Consider the following 15,365-nt stretch of genomic DNA (forward strand, 5'->3'; position numbering starts at 1 on the left):
TTAGTTTTACAATGATCCAATGAGAAAAATAATGTGATCTTCATTTCACATATAAGGAATTTAAAGTATGGAGAGGTTGCTTTTCTAAGTTTACGAAGTTAGTGTAATATAGGGCCAGAGTTTGAGCTCAGTAGTTTGTCTCCCAGAGCTCTAGTTCTTATGCTATTACCCTGCAGCTACTAATATTTTTGTATTTATCACTACATGACCAGTGCTTTTCAAATGTAAAATTTATTGTAGTACATGGCATTGATTAGTTTGATCTATTTTATTTTTTTCACATGTGACATTCTTTGGCATAACACTTTATCAGGTCATGGAAAAGCATTCAGTTCTGTAAAGAATCTAGCTTGCTAATTATAAATGGGCCATTAGTAAGTACTTTTGCTTATTTGCTTCCAGATTGATTATTCATTCATCTTTGCCAGTTTCTAGTTGAATAAGAAATTCCTTTTTTTTTTCCTTTGCCTTCAATATTATTCTTGGTCTTTCCTGTTAGTATTCCTCACTTACTTCTTCCCCTATAAATTTATTTGTCTTTTGGGATATTTCTTTCTGTTCACCTATTCAACAAATGTTACTGACCATCTACTCTGTAGGAGCAATAGATTGGTGAGAAACACATATATAGCTCTTCCCCATAAAGAGCTTACAGATCAGGGAGCTGATAGTGATACTATCATAATAATAAAACACACACACACACACACACACACACACACATATATGTACAGATCTTCCTTGACTTACATTGGGGTTATGTCCTGATAAAGCCATTCATTGTAAGTCGAAAATATTGTAAGTCAGAAATGCATTTAATACACCTAACTACTGAATATCATAGTTTAGCCTACCCTACCTTCAGTGTCCTCAGAACACTTGAATTGTCTACAGTTGGACAGAATTGTCCTTTGTGATATATTGAATATGGTAGTCAAAGTGAAAGAATGGTTGTATGGGCACAGAATGGTTGTCAGTATATCAGTTGTTTACCCTCATGATCGCATGGTTGACTGAGAGCTGTGGCTCACTGTGCTTGGTCAGCAACATGAGAGAGCATTGTGTTGTGTATCACCACCCCACCAAAAGATAAAAAAATCAAAATTTGAAGTACCATTTCTACTGACTATGTACACTTTGGCACCGTTTTAAGGTTAAAAAATTGCAAGGTGAACCGTCATAAGTCAGGGACCATCTGTAATTTCAAATAACTTTACAAAGGAAAATTATGGTAGTATAAGAACCAGATACTAATTCATGCACTTATGCATGAGAGTCTCTATGGACTCTCAGGAGAATTGACCTTAGAGATCATCAGGTGAAGTGCTATTCATTATATATTCGAATTCTCTCTGCCATATTAGGAAATAGCTGTCCAGGTCCAATATGTCTGCGAGAGCAGAGGCTTCAAGCCCAAATATCTCTCCTGGCCAAGTTTGTAAACTAAGTATTTTAGTTGAATTATGGTATTAGTTTAGCTGAATTATGGTATCTTTATATATGTACTACATTCTTAATATATTAAACACATTAGTTCTTTACTTGCATAATTACATATGTTCTCTCCTATTTTTAAAGAACAGTCTTTCTGGGTCATTTTTTATAAAATAAATCTTTAGTGGAAATATTCTGATTTCATTTTCTCCTAACTACTGTTAAGAAATAAATTCAGCAAAACACTATGCTGTTGGTCTCGTTGTTGAGTCAACAGTATGGTGTGGATGAGGACTTCAGCAAACTGGAGTAGACAAACTTGACCTCAGAGGGATACAGCTTGTTCTAGCTGTGTTTAGCAAATGCAGGCCACATGTAGCTGGAGTTGCTTTTTTCAAGGAGAAACCCAAATATGAATTTTATATGAAATTTTTCTATCTTTAAAATGTGGGCAACTAATTCAAACTGTGTGCTGAATACTGACTGTACAGTCTGCCAGTATATAACCATAGAGATATATTGTTAGATATAATTATTGAATTCTTCTGTATGCTTTAGACATAAGATTTTTTTTTAAAGTTTGACAGATAACGAAAGTTGACATCAAGATTGTTTTTAGTTGAAAACTTTCCTCAGGTTAATTTTGATTCAGCAGAATTCTGAATATAGAACTGTTTTGTCTTATCTAAAACCTAGCCCCTGGCTTAACAATGAGTTATTTTAAAAATGCATAAAAGTTATAGCAGTTAGTGGTTTTATGGGGAATTTTAATGTACAAAAATAGGGAAGGTACATATTTTGCTTTGTTGAGAACTAAAAGATTTTTAATGCTAGGTTTCTTTTCTCACTAACTATGGTACCACATTTTGTTGAAGAGCTCTTTCTATATTGACATTTTAAAACATTGTGCTTCCTGAAGATAATATTAACAGGAATGCTAAAACTTACTGGGGGCTTGTTGGGAAAGTAACTTCAATTATATGTGATTCCCATGTAATAGTTGAGGCTAAGTGAATAACAGACCGACCAGTTAATGATTGTGGTGTGTTAGAAGCAGGTGTGGACTAGCAATAAGATCTGTATTGTACCCTGCTTTGTGTATAGTCTTGGGGAATTTGTACATTTTAATGAAGATGAAAGCTTTGAATAAGATTATTTTTTAACTCTAAGATTTTTAGATTTTAAACCTTAGGAATTTGTTCCAATGCAGAGAGTTTTTACTTGTAATATGTTATTTACATGTTGGCTCTAGCTATCTCTTGTGCACCCACCATGGAAACACACAGTAACAAAATCTGGCATTGGAAAAAGCACAGACAAGAAGGCAACTGGTGACTGTGTGTTTTGTTCTCTTTAACCAGCCTTACTAATGTCCATAACATGCAAGCCCACTGTATCTTTTGGTGTCAGCTGCGATGACAGTTTTTGCTTTGATTTCACTTTTCATTCTCAGTATTCTGAAATGCTGAGCTGTACTGCATTTCAAGGCCAATAATCTATTGGCCTTTTATTTGAGGCATTTTTCATAATTCCTTAGCAGTGAGAATTTAATTTATATAATTTTTATAGTTTGCTACTCAGTGCAAATTAAGCTAACATTTGTTTTAGGTATTCTTAATAGGCACCATTTATATTAAAGTAGTATTCTATTCAATACACTCTTCAAATGGAACTACCTACAGAAAATAGTTTTGAGATAGAATCATTGTAAGACACTTGAATTAATAGAGCAATTGAGCAGAAAAAGATTATCATTGTGGATTTCTCCTGTAATCTGGTAAATTCAGGTTGTTTAGAACAAAAATGTTGGTTTCTGATATAATCATCATTTTTAAGAAGTCTTTAAATTTTTAATAGAGAATTTAATAATTTGATATTAATGCTCTTATGCATTTATATTTTTCAACAAGTGCCAGTACTTTTTCTTTAATAACTGCTTAAGTGAAATAGTACATTATATGTGAAGGTTTCGAGAACTTAGTCAAATTCACAAGTTTTTTTTCAGTCTGTAGTATATTACAATGAATAAACACAATAATTAAGCTCTGGAAAACCACTTGAATTTTCATAATAAATTCCATCTTTTTAAAATTCATGCAGAAAAAACCATTAAATGTTAGATTAATGAGATATAAAGATTGCTGCAATATTACATTTAGTATTTTTTATCTTACATTTTACAGCTCAACATGAATTCTGCTCCTACATTCATGCATTTTCCTCCAAAAGGCAGACCAAAAAGAGCTGATACTTTTGACCTTCAAAGAATTGGATTTGCTGCTGAACAACTAGCAAAGTGGATTGCTGACAGAACGGATGTTCATGTATGTTTTTATTCCCTACAGTTCTAATAATAGACTAATTAGTTTGGTTTGTTACAGCACTGTAGTAAGGCCAAAGGATTCTTTAAATTACCCTATAGAATATTTTTCCTTGCTTAGAGAAAACCATGTGGTAGCTGTAAGCTGAATTTTGACTGAATTAGGTGAATTTAAATGGTTTTTTGAGTAATGGTATATTGGTGTTTTAAGAACCATTAAAAAGTACACAAGTTGGCAAAAAGTAATTTCAGAGACTAAAATATATATGGAATATTATTCAGAGGTATTAGTAAAGAAATTCTAATTAAAATGTGTACTTTTTATTTAGCTTTTGGGCGAATAAAAATGATATACTACTTTTCATGAACCATGTGAGAAAATATGTATACTGTTCTTTGAACTATGGAATAACTTAATTCTAAGTGTGTGTAATGTCTTTATTTTAAGTAATTTAACTAATTCTACTTCTAGAAATTTAATTAGGGATGATTCAAATACTTAGCCATAGAAATATTTTTAAATAACATTCATTGTAAATGGAAAACAATTGGAAATAAGTGAAATGTCTAAAAATAGGAGACTACTTAAATGTACTATATAGCATGGACAAAAATGGTCTGCAAGTATATTTGACATAGAAGCTCAGGGTTAGAAAAACAGCCTTTATAGTATGATCTAGAATTTTGTTTTAAAGCATAAATAAAATGTAGATATGTAGAGAGTTTATTCAGGAAGTAAACAAACAAAAATCTTGATGGTAGTTAATGTCTATGGGGAGGGCCTTCCTTCATCTCACCAGAATTTTCTATAGTGAACAATTATAACCAGTAATTTTAAAGTACATTTGTTCTAGAATATGCAGTTTTTACCATAAGGTGTAAACATATTTATTCTTAGTCAAGATGGGTGTTTGACGTCATTGTTAACTCTTGTCATCTTTTTTCTGTAATCTTTTGGCAAATATTCAATTCTGCAGTGGTATCATTTAGTTCATACAAGATACTAAGTGTAACACTGAAAAAGTACTATTAATTCTTTATAAGAGTTACTGAGGGGCGCCTGAGTGGCTCAGTGGGTTAAAGCCTCTGCCTTTGGCTGAGGTCATGATCTCAGGGTCCTGGGATCGAGCCCCGCATCGGGCTTTCTGCTCAGCAGGGAGCCTGCTTCCATTCCTTCCTCTCTCTGCCTGCCTCTCTGCCTACTTGTGATCTCTGTCAAATAAATAAATAAAATCTTAAAAAAAAAAAAAAGTTACTGAATTTTCATCAGATATGATTCTAATCTATTGATCATATCTACACTTTAAGTTATATGATAAATACACTTTTGTTAAGAAATATTTGGAAATAATTTCAACCTTAAAAAAGTTTCACAGATGAAAATAATGCAAATAGTAGCAATGTGTACCTTTATCAAATTCACCTCTATACTTAACATTTTACCCCTTTTTGCTTTACCACTTTATTCTCCCCCACTCCTGTCTCTCTATATACATACTTCATAGATGCACATATATTTCTTTTCAGAAGATGAACTGCATTTCCTGAGACATACATAAGAACAGTACGGATATCACCTTCACAGATTTACACTGATATAACATTTTTATTTGAGCTACTATCCATATTCTATTTTGTCAGTTGACCTAAAAATACCCTTTAATAGCATTTTCATGCCTCCAGTACAAGATCCATTCTAGAGTTAGTCATTGCATTTAGTCATCAGGTTTTTTAAGCATCTTTTAATCTGGAATATTTCCATAGCCCATCTTTGTCTTTTAAATGCATTGAAATCTTGAATCCTTTTTCACTTTTTAAATAGAATGATCCTCATTTGATTTGCCTGGTATTTATTTTTCTCTGATTTTTTTTTTTTTATGATTAGATTCTATTTACACATTCTTTTTTTTTTTTATTTACACATTCTTAAACATAGTACTACATAGGTCATGTTTTGGTCATAATATCTGTCTTGACTCTCATTGATGATCTTTAATTTCGATTATCTGGTCAGGGTGTTTTCCATTTCTCTGCTGTATAATTACTGCCCCTCCTTATAATTAGTAAGCTGTCTGTGTGGAAACACCTTAAGATCAGAGAAATATCATACCCCTCATCAAAATTTTTACCTAGATCTAACATCCATTGGTGACTTTTCTTTGATCCAGATTTTAGCAAAATGGTTGCAAAATGATGATGTTCCACTTCTCCTCCCTCCATATTTCTACTTAGCCTTTAGCATTTTACTGTGAGCAAGAATTCTCTTCTCCTACCTATCAGTCATTGGTAGGGACTCATGAGTTGCATTTTTTTATCCAGTGGTTAGTAAGTTACTACTATACTTAAATATTTTGGTACTAAAATTGTTCTAGATTTGACTAGCAGAATCTTCTTTATGCTGACTCTTGTGTCGGTGTGACATTTCTCTGTCATTTTCTTTTCTTTCTTTTTTTTAAAAAGATTTTATTTATTTGATGGAGTGAGAAATCGCAAGTAGGCAGAGAGGCAGAGAGAGAAAGGGGGAAGCAGGCTCCCAGCTGAGCAGAGAGCCCGATGCGGGGCTTGATCCCAGGACTCTGAGACCATGACCTGAGCCGAAGGCAGAGGCTTAACCCACTGAGCCACCCAGGTGCCCCGCTCTCGGTCATTTTCTTTTGAGCATTTTCTTACTTTGCTGACATAATTTCCTGACATAAGATATTTCAGGCTTATCTACCTAATCTTCCCTGTGTAGCATTCAATTATACATCTCTTTTCAGAGCCTTGGTTTCTTTTAGTGAGAAATATTATTAGAACCAAGATCTGTATATACTTTGAAATCATGATTTCATAACAATGCCATCTACTTTTTAAAAATAGCTTTTATGTTTTAGTGGACACCGTCAAGAAAATGAAAAGACAACCCACAGAAGGGGAGAAAATAGTTACAAATCATTTTTTGACAAAGGACTTATATCTAGTATGTATACAGGAATTTTACAACTCAATAATAAAAAGACAATGCAATTATAAGACAATCTGAATAGACATTTGTATAAGGAAAATATACAAGTGGTTAATAAGTAAATGAAAAGATGCTCAGCATCATTAGTCATTAGGAACATGCAAATAAAACCTACAGTGAGTTAGTATCCCATATCCATTTAGGTTGGCTGGAATCAATGAATGAGAGAAAATATTGGCAAGGAAGTGGAGAAATCAGAATTCTCATACACTACCAGTGGGAATGTTAAATGGTACAGCCACTTTGGAGAACAGTCGGGCAATTACTCAAACCAGGAAACGTAGCATTACTATATGACCCAGCAATTCTACTCTTAGATATATAGCCAAGATAAATGAGAATGTGTACCCACACAAATTCTTGTACCAGAATGGTTATAGCAGCATTATTCGTAATAGCCACAAGGTGGAAACAACCCAAATACCTATCAACTGATAATTGGTATCAAATTGTGGTATTTCTGTACAAAGGAATGTTCAGCCATAAAAAGGGATGAAATACTGAAACGTGCTACAAGAAGAACGTTGAAAACATCATGCTAAGTGGAAGAAGCCAGTTACAGAAGACCACATATTATATGAAAAGTTTAGTAAAAGAGTAATCTGTATAGACAAGAGTAGATTCATGGCCTTTTAGGGTTGTAGGGTGAGGGTTATACCAGGGGGATTGCTGAAGGGTTTTCCTTTGATGTGATTGGAATGTTCTGATGCTGACTTTGGTGACGGTTACACAACCCCCTGAATATACTAAAAACTATTGAATTGTACACCAGGTGAATTGTATGGTATATGTATTATATGTTGGTAAAGATGTTAAAAAATGTTAAAGATGTTAAAATGTCCCAATTTGGAATAATAAATAAATTACACTCCCATTTTCTCCCCCTGTACTAGATGATCCCATGTTTCATAGGTGAAACACAGCAGTTGTGGGTTAAACATAGGTAATGTGTGTGTATATTAACTGGTTATCTAAAGCAGGTCTTTTTACATAGCCATAATGTTGGAAGCCATATGTTTCTAATTTGTAAAGAATAAAAGGAGTTAGCTCCACAAATGAAAAGTAGTGTGGCACCTTTCTGAGGTTTTGGAATTGAAAATTGGAAGGACTAGGATATGGTCAAGAGAAAAAACAGTTTATTTATTTTATTCAGCTCTAAAAATTTTCATTGCGTGTTTGCAGATTCGAGTCTTCAGACCACCCAACTATTCTGGCACCATAGCTTTGGCCCTGTTAGTGTCACTCGTTGGCGGTTTGCTCTATTTAAGAAGGAACAACTTGGAATTCATCTATAACAAGACTGGTTGGGCCATGGTATCTCTGGTATGTTACTACAATATACTTTTTCTCCTCGTTTCTTTGTAAATAGTGTAAGTTGTATGGTTCCTGATTTTCAACAAAGGTGTCAGAGTAATTCAGGGAGAAAAGAATAGTCTTCAGCAAATTATGCTGGAACAGTCAAATATCCTCATGTAAATAATGAACCAAAACCCTTAGCCCACACCACATATAAAAGTTATTCAGAATGGGTTATGGTTCTATGTCTAAGACTAAAATTATAAATCTTCCAGAAGAATACAAAATCTGTATAACACAAAAAGCATAAACCATGGAAGAAAAAATAATAAATTGGACTTAAGATTAAAATATTTGCTCTTCAAAAGAATCCACAGACTCAGAGAAAATATTTGGAAAATACATGCTTATGGGGCATATATCTAGAATATGTGAAGAATTATTCCTACCAAGAAGATAGAAATCATGGTTTTAAAAAAACAGACAATGTATTTATAGGTAAGATAGCATATGTACATACTAGCCTTTCTCTCCTGCTAATAGAACTGTAAACCTGGAGTCAGTGCAAAGCTTCTCAGGTATTTGGTGTTTCTAAAAAGTAAAGGTCAGCCAGCAGATCAGGTAAGAAAACCCATATTCAAGATGACATTTAATTAGCAGATAAAAAATTATCAACCTTCTACATCTCCTATTTTGGTTTTCTTTGACTTGAGTTTGGGCAATTTGGAGCAGAGAGGTATCTAGGAGATACCTCTAGTTCAGGCTCAAGGACAGTAGAAGAGATTCTTGTGTTTTTTGTTTTTTGTTTTCTATTTTCTTGTACCCCAATTCCTCAGGCAATCCCGTGGTAGAACAGTAGAGACAATGAAAGCAGTTGGCAGTGGAAACTGTAGGAGCCAAACTCTTAAAGCGGAACCTTCCTCACCATGATAAAATTAATAAAACTATACACCAAAAGAATTAAAAAGTCAACTTTACTGTTTAATAATTCAGAAAATGGGCAAAAGATTTGATGTGATGCTTGACTAAAGAGCATAGACAAAGGGCAAAAATGCACATGCAAATTCTATGGTAGCGAACCCAGATCTTCTGGCTTAGATGTTCTTGTGGTCCAGTAAAAGTTTCTCTTCTGTATACTGGCATATATCCTGTGAGCCACCTAAGGCAAAGTGACAGGGTCCTGTTAAAGAAAATACTGAACTCAGAAGCCTCCATTTTATGGTTGGTAATTTATTGATTGATTGACTGTGGTACTTGTAGGCAAAAACCCATGTTCTGCACCTGGGGATAAAAAAAAGAGAAAGAGGTTATGGTTTTCCACTGCTGGCTTTCAAATAGTCGTTCTGATCCCTCCTCAATTTGAGACATTGGATAGAGGTTAAGAGCTTGAAGGATATGAAAGGCCCTTGTGGGGTCTTCTGTGGAGACGAGGATATCAACGTTGTAAAATAACATAGAAGGTTATTGTAGAACTGAAAAAAAGGAGAAGGTGGCCTGGTTAATCAGGTAACAGAAATAAGAAGTACCCTTTTGGAGAACTGCTGCGTTGAGAACCCACACTGCTGAGTAAAACAATTTATAAATCTAGAAACATAGGCTTTTTGTTTCTTTGCTATCTATAAAGAAAGGAATCCCCACCCCATCCCAGCTTTACTGAGGAATAACACACAATATTGTGTGAAAGTTGAGGGTATACAGTGTGATAATTTGATACCTGTATATATTGCAAAATGATTACCATAATAAGGTTAGTTAATACCTTTATCACCTCATATAAATTACCTTTGTGTGTGTGTGTGTGGGTATGTGTATGTGATGAGAACATTTAAGATTTACTCTCTTAGAAATTTCCAAGTTGGGGCGCTGGTGTGGCTCAGTGGGTTAAAGCCTCTGCCTTCGGCTCAGGTCATGATCCCAGGGTCCTGGGATCGAGCCCCACATCGGGCTCTCTGCTCAGCAAGGAGCCTGCTTCCTCTTCTCTCTCTCTGCCTGCCTCTCTGCCTACTTGTAATCTCTGTCTGTCAAATGAATAAATAAATAAATAAATATTTTTTTAAAAAAAAGAAATTTCCAAGTATGTAATATAGTATTTTTAACTGTAGTCACACTGCTATAAACAATAACCCCAGAACTTACACATTTTATAAATGGAAATTTGTACCCTTTGACCAATATCTCCCTGTTTCCCCCACCTTAAAGCCCCTGGAAATGACCATTCTATTCTCCCTTTAAGATTCTCCATATAAAGGAGATCATAAAGTATTAGCCTTTCTCTGTCTAACTTATTTTACTTGGCATTATGCTATCCGGATACATCCATGTTGTTGCAAATGGCATTTTTTTTTTTTAATGGCTGAAACGTGTATGTGTGTATATATGTATCACATACACACACAATGGAGATACATGTATATATACATACATATGTATATATATATACACACACACACATATATATCCATCTGCTAATGAACATTTAAGTGGTTTCTCTGTCTTGACTATTATGAATAATGATGCAATGAATATGGAGGTACAGATCTCTCTTTAGGATAGAAGTATGATGGCTTTCAGATATATACCCAGAAGTGGGATTGCTGGATCATATGCTAGTTATATTTTTAACTTTTAAAGGAAAATCCATGCTGTTCTCCATAGTGGCTATACCTTTTACCCTCTTACCAACAGTGAGTAAGTGTTCCTTTTTCTGTATCCTTGCCAACAATTGTAACTTCTTATCTTTTTGATAATAATCATTCTAATAGTAATTAGGTGTCACTTCATTGTGATTTTGATTTCCAATTCCTTGATGACTGGTGATTTTTGAGCATCTTTTCATGTACCTGTTGGCCATTTTTAGGTCTTTTTTGGGAAAATGCCCATACAGGTTTTGTGCCCACTTTTTAATTGGATTTTTTTTTTCTTGAGTTATGTGAGTTTCTTACACATTTGGACTCCTTTTCCAACATATGATTTGCAGATTATTTTCCCTTATTCTGTAAGTTACCTTTTCATTTTGTTGATGGTTACCATTGCTTTGCAAAAGCTTTATAGTGTGATATAGTCCCATTTGTTTACTTTTGCTTTTGGTGTCATATTCAAAATATTGCCAAGACCAGTGCCAATGAGCTTTTTTCATATGCTTAAGCCTTTAATCCATTTTGAATTAACTTTTGTGATTGGCATAAGATACGTGTTCATTTTCATTCTCTTGCATCTGAAGATCCACTTTTCTCAGCACTTTTTATCAAAAAGACTATGTTTTCCTCATTGAGTATTCTTTATTCCCTTGTCAAATACTTGTTGTTGTTGTTGTTGTTTTGCCATTTTGGAATTTATTTTTTATTATTTTTTAAAAATTTTGTTCAGTTAGCCAGCATGTAGTAATAACATTGTTAGTTTTTGATGTAGTGTTCAAGCATTCATTAGTTGCATATAACACCCAGTGTAGTGTTCAAGCATTCATTAGTTGCATGTAACACCCAAGCCCTTCTTAATACCCAACACCCAGTTACCCCATGCCCCAACTTCCTCCCTTCTATAAACCTCAGTTTTTTTCCTGGAGTCCAGAGTCTTTCATGGTTTGTCTCCCTCTCTGATTTCTTACCATTCAGTTTTCCCTCTCTTCCCCTGTGGTCCTCCGTGCTCTTCCTTCCTTATGTTCCACAAATAAGTGAAACCATATGATAATTGTGTTTCTCTGCTTGACTTATTTCACTTAGCATAATCCCTTCCAGTTCATCCATGTCGATGCAAATGGTGGGTATTCATCCTTCCTAATGGTTGAGTAATATTCCATTGTATATATGTCACATCTTTATCCATTAATCTGTTGAAGGGCATCTTGGGCTCTTTCCATAGTTTGGCTATTATGGACATTCCTGCTGTGAACACTGGGGTGCATGTGCCCCTTTGTTTCACTACATCTGTATCTTTGGGGTACTGGTAAATACCAAAGATACAGATGTAGTGTCAAGTACTTGTTGACTGTACTTGTGTGAGTTTATTTCTGGGCTTAAAATTCTATTGCATTGGTCTACTGACAGTACCATTGTTTTGATTACTTTGTAACATACTTTGAATTCAGGGAATTTTGTGCTTCCAGGTTTGTTCTTTCTCAGTATTGTGTTGGCTATTTGGCATCTTTTTATGGTTCTATACAAATTCTAGGATTTTTTTTTTCTATTGACAATGTCATTGGAATTTTGATAGTGATTGCATTTGATTTTAGGTAGTGTGGACATATTAACAATATTAATTCTTCTGCTCTGTGAACACAGGATATTTTTCCATTTGTTTCCTTTCTTTCATGAGTATCTTTCACGTCCCTGGTTAAATTTATTCCTATGAATTTTATTGTTTTTGATGCTATTCTAAATGGGACTTTTTTTCCCTTTTTAAAAAAATTTTTTTAAACATATAATGTATTATTGCCCCAGGGGTACAAGTCTGTGAATCATCAGGCTTACACACTTCGCAGCACTCACCATAGCACATACCCTCCCCAATGTCCATAACCCAGCCACGTAAATGGGACTTTTAAAAAAAAGTTTCTTTTTATTTATTTATTAATTATTATTTATTTATGTTTTATTTTAGTCTATAGCAACATAACTGATTTCTATATATTCAATATATTCTATATATTGGTTTTGTATCCTGAAACTTTATTGCAATTAGTTATTAATTCTAATAGGTTTTTGGTGGAGTCTAGGAATTTCTGTATATAAGATATCTGTATATAAGATTTCTGTATATCATCTACAAACAACTTTAATTTCCTCTTTCTGATTTGGATGCCTATTATTTCTTTTCTTGGCCAGTTGGTCTGGGCTTCCACTGGTTCAGGACTTCCACTATGATCCTGAAGAGGAATGATGATAGTGGGCACCCTTGTTTTGTTCTTGATGTTAAAGGACCTTCCAGCCTATCATTATTGAGTATGATGTTAGCTGTGGGCTCATCAAATAGGAATTTTATTATGTTGAGCTACATTTCATCTGCATCTAATTTATTGAGAGTTTTTCTCATGAAGGATATTGAGTTTTATGAAATACTTTTTCTGTATCTATAGAGATCATATGGTTGATTTTCATCTTTCTTCCTATTAATGTAGTATATCACCTGTCTTATCCTTATTGAACCCTCCTTGCATACAAGGAATCCCTCTTAATCATGGTGTATAATCTTTTGAATATACTGTTGAATTTTGTTGAGAATTTTTGCATTTGTATTCATCAAGGATATTTGTAGTTTTCTTCTAGTGTCTTTATCAGGCTTTGGTATCAAGGTAACGCTGGCATCATAAAGTGAATTTGGAACAATGAATTCTGGAACACTGAAAAGAAATAAAGTGAAAAAAAAATAACGCGAGTTTGGGAAAATCTGAGAAGGACTGGTACTCTTGAAATTTTTGGTAGATTTCACTAGGGAAACTGTCTGATCGTGGGCTTTTCTTTGTTGGGAAGTTTTTTATTCCTGATTCAATCTTCTTACTTGCTACTGGTCTCCGATTTTCTGTTTCTTCATTATTCAATCTTAATAGGATCGTGTTTCTGGGAACTTTTCTATTTCTTTTAGGTTACCAAATTTCTCAGAGTATGTTTGTTCATAGTAGTCTCTTATAATCCTTTGTATTTCTGTGGTATGAGTTGAAATGTCTTCTTTGCTTCTGATTTTATTCATTTCAGTTTTTTCTTCATTTAGATAATGGTTAGTCAATTTTATCGTTTTAAAAAACCAGTTCTTTGTTTCATCATTTCTGTGGTTTTTCCAGTTTTTATTTCTGCTCTAATCTATTTCCATATTTTTGCTTGTTTTTGGCTTAGTTTGTTCTTTTTTTTCTACTCCCTTGAGATAGAAAATTAGGTTATTTCAGATAGTCTTTTTTCTTACTATAGGCATGTATTACTGAAAAGTTCCCTGTTAGAACTATTTTTGTACCATCTGGTAAGTTTTAGTATATTGTTTCCATTTCCTTTTGTTTCACAATATTTTATCTCTTTATTAGTCGTTGGGAGTGTGTTCTATAGCATATTTGTGAGTTTCTAGTTTTGTACCATTGTATTTGAAGAAGTACTTGGTACAATTTCCATCGTAAGTTAGCTAAAAACTTGTTTTGTGACCTAACATATGGTCTCTCCCATAGAATGTTCATTGTACACTTGTGTATTTATTCTGCTGCTGTTGAATGGAGCATTCGTTGTATGTCTGTTAGGTCTATTGGACTAAAGTATAATCCAAGCCCTTTGTTTTCTTATTGTCTGGATGAGTTATCTATTGTTGAAACTGGGGTATTAGAATCCCTGACTACTGCACTGCTGGTTTTTTTCTACCTTCAAATATGTTACTGGTTTAATATATTTAGATGCTGTGATACGGTCATATATACTTATAGCTAATATATTTTGGGGATGAATTGACTCATTTTTCATTCTATAATGACCCTATTTATCTCTTGTGATCAACTTTTACTTCAATTCTATTTTTTTCTGATGCGTGTATAGCTACCCTATTCTATTGGCTTCCATTTCCATGGAATCCATATCCTCCCTTTGAAAGTATTTTTCTCCTTGAAGCTGAAAGGAATGTCTAGGGGATTACTTTCATTTAAAGTAATTGTTGACAGATAAGGAGTTATTAATGCCATCTTAATTGTTTTCTGCTGCCAGAGGGCTTAGGGTTTTATTTTTTTGCAGGTGGGGGTGGGGGAGTCATTTTGTCACTCTGCCTCAGTTGAGCATCTAGGAAGTATTAAAACCACCGGGGCACCTGGGTGGCTCAGTGGTTTAAAGCCTTTGCCTTCAGCTCAAGTCATGATCTCAGGGTCCTGGGATCGAGCCTCGCATCTGCTCTCTGCCTGGCGGCAAGCCTGCTTCCTCCTCTCTCCCTCTCTGCCTACTTGTGATCTCTGTCTGTCAAATAAATAAAAACTTAAAAACAAACAAACAAACAAACTGCGAAGACTTCTCAGTCTTTACAGACTTTCCAGTTGAACCTGGAAAACAATCCAAACAGGGCCATGGGACTACGAGTCTGGGAGGTGGGACATGTCCCTGTAATCTAGGAATTGTGATGTCTAAGGAACAAAACACAGACTCAGAAAAATAAATTCCATACCCCCTCACCCACGGGGTGTGGAGAGGGAGAATCAGTCACTATATAAGAGGATACTGGCAGCTGTTTTATAAATTGATGAATTTTTACAGTGGTATGTTTTGACTCCCTTCTCTTGTTCTTTTGTGTATTTTGTGTAGTTCTGCCTTGAGATTACCATGGGGCTTACATAAGACATCTTATGATAGAATAGTCTGT

The 15,365-nt window shown here is 34.3% G+C and overlaps 1 protein-coding gene across 1 annotated transcript in view; it reads left to right on the plus strand.

The window, feature by feature from the left end:
• Nucleotides 1–15,365, plus strand: part of TUSC3 (tumor suppressor candidate 3) — a 252,662-nt gene that overhangs the window by 138,642 nt on the left and 98,655 nt on the right. Inside the window, exons 4-5 of the mRNA XM_080796474.1 lie at nucleotides 3,618–3,758; nucleotides 7,941–8,081. Of these exons, the coding sequence (XP_080652600.1) occupies nucleotides 3,618–3,758; nucleotides 7,941–8,081 (282 nt within the window). The remainder of the gene's footprint in view (nucleotides 1–3,617; nucleotides 3,759–7,940; nucleotides 8,082–15,365) is intronic.

Source organism: Martes martes (genome assembly GCF_963455335.1).
Source record: "Martes martes genome assembly, chromosome: 2".
Classification (NCBI taxonomy): Eukaryota; Metazoa; Chordata; class Mammalia; order Carnivora; family Mustelidae; genus Martes; species Martes martes.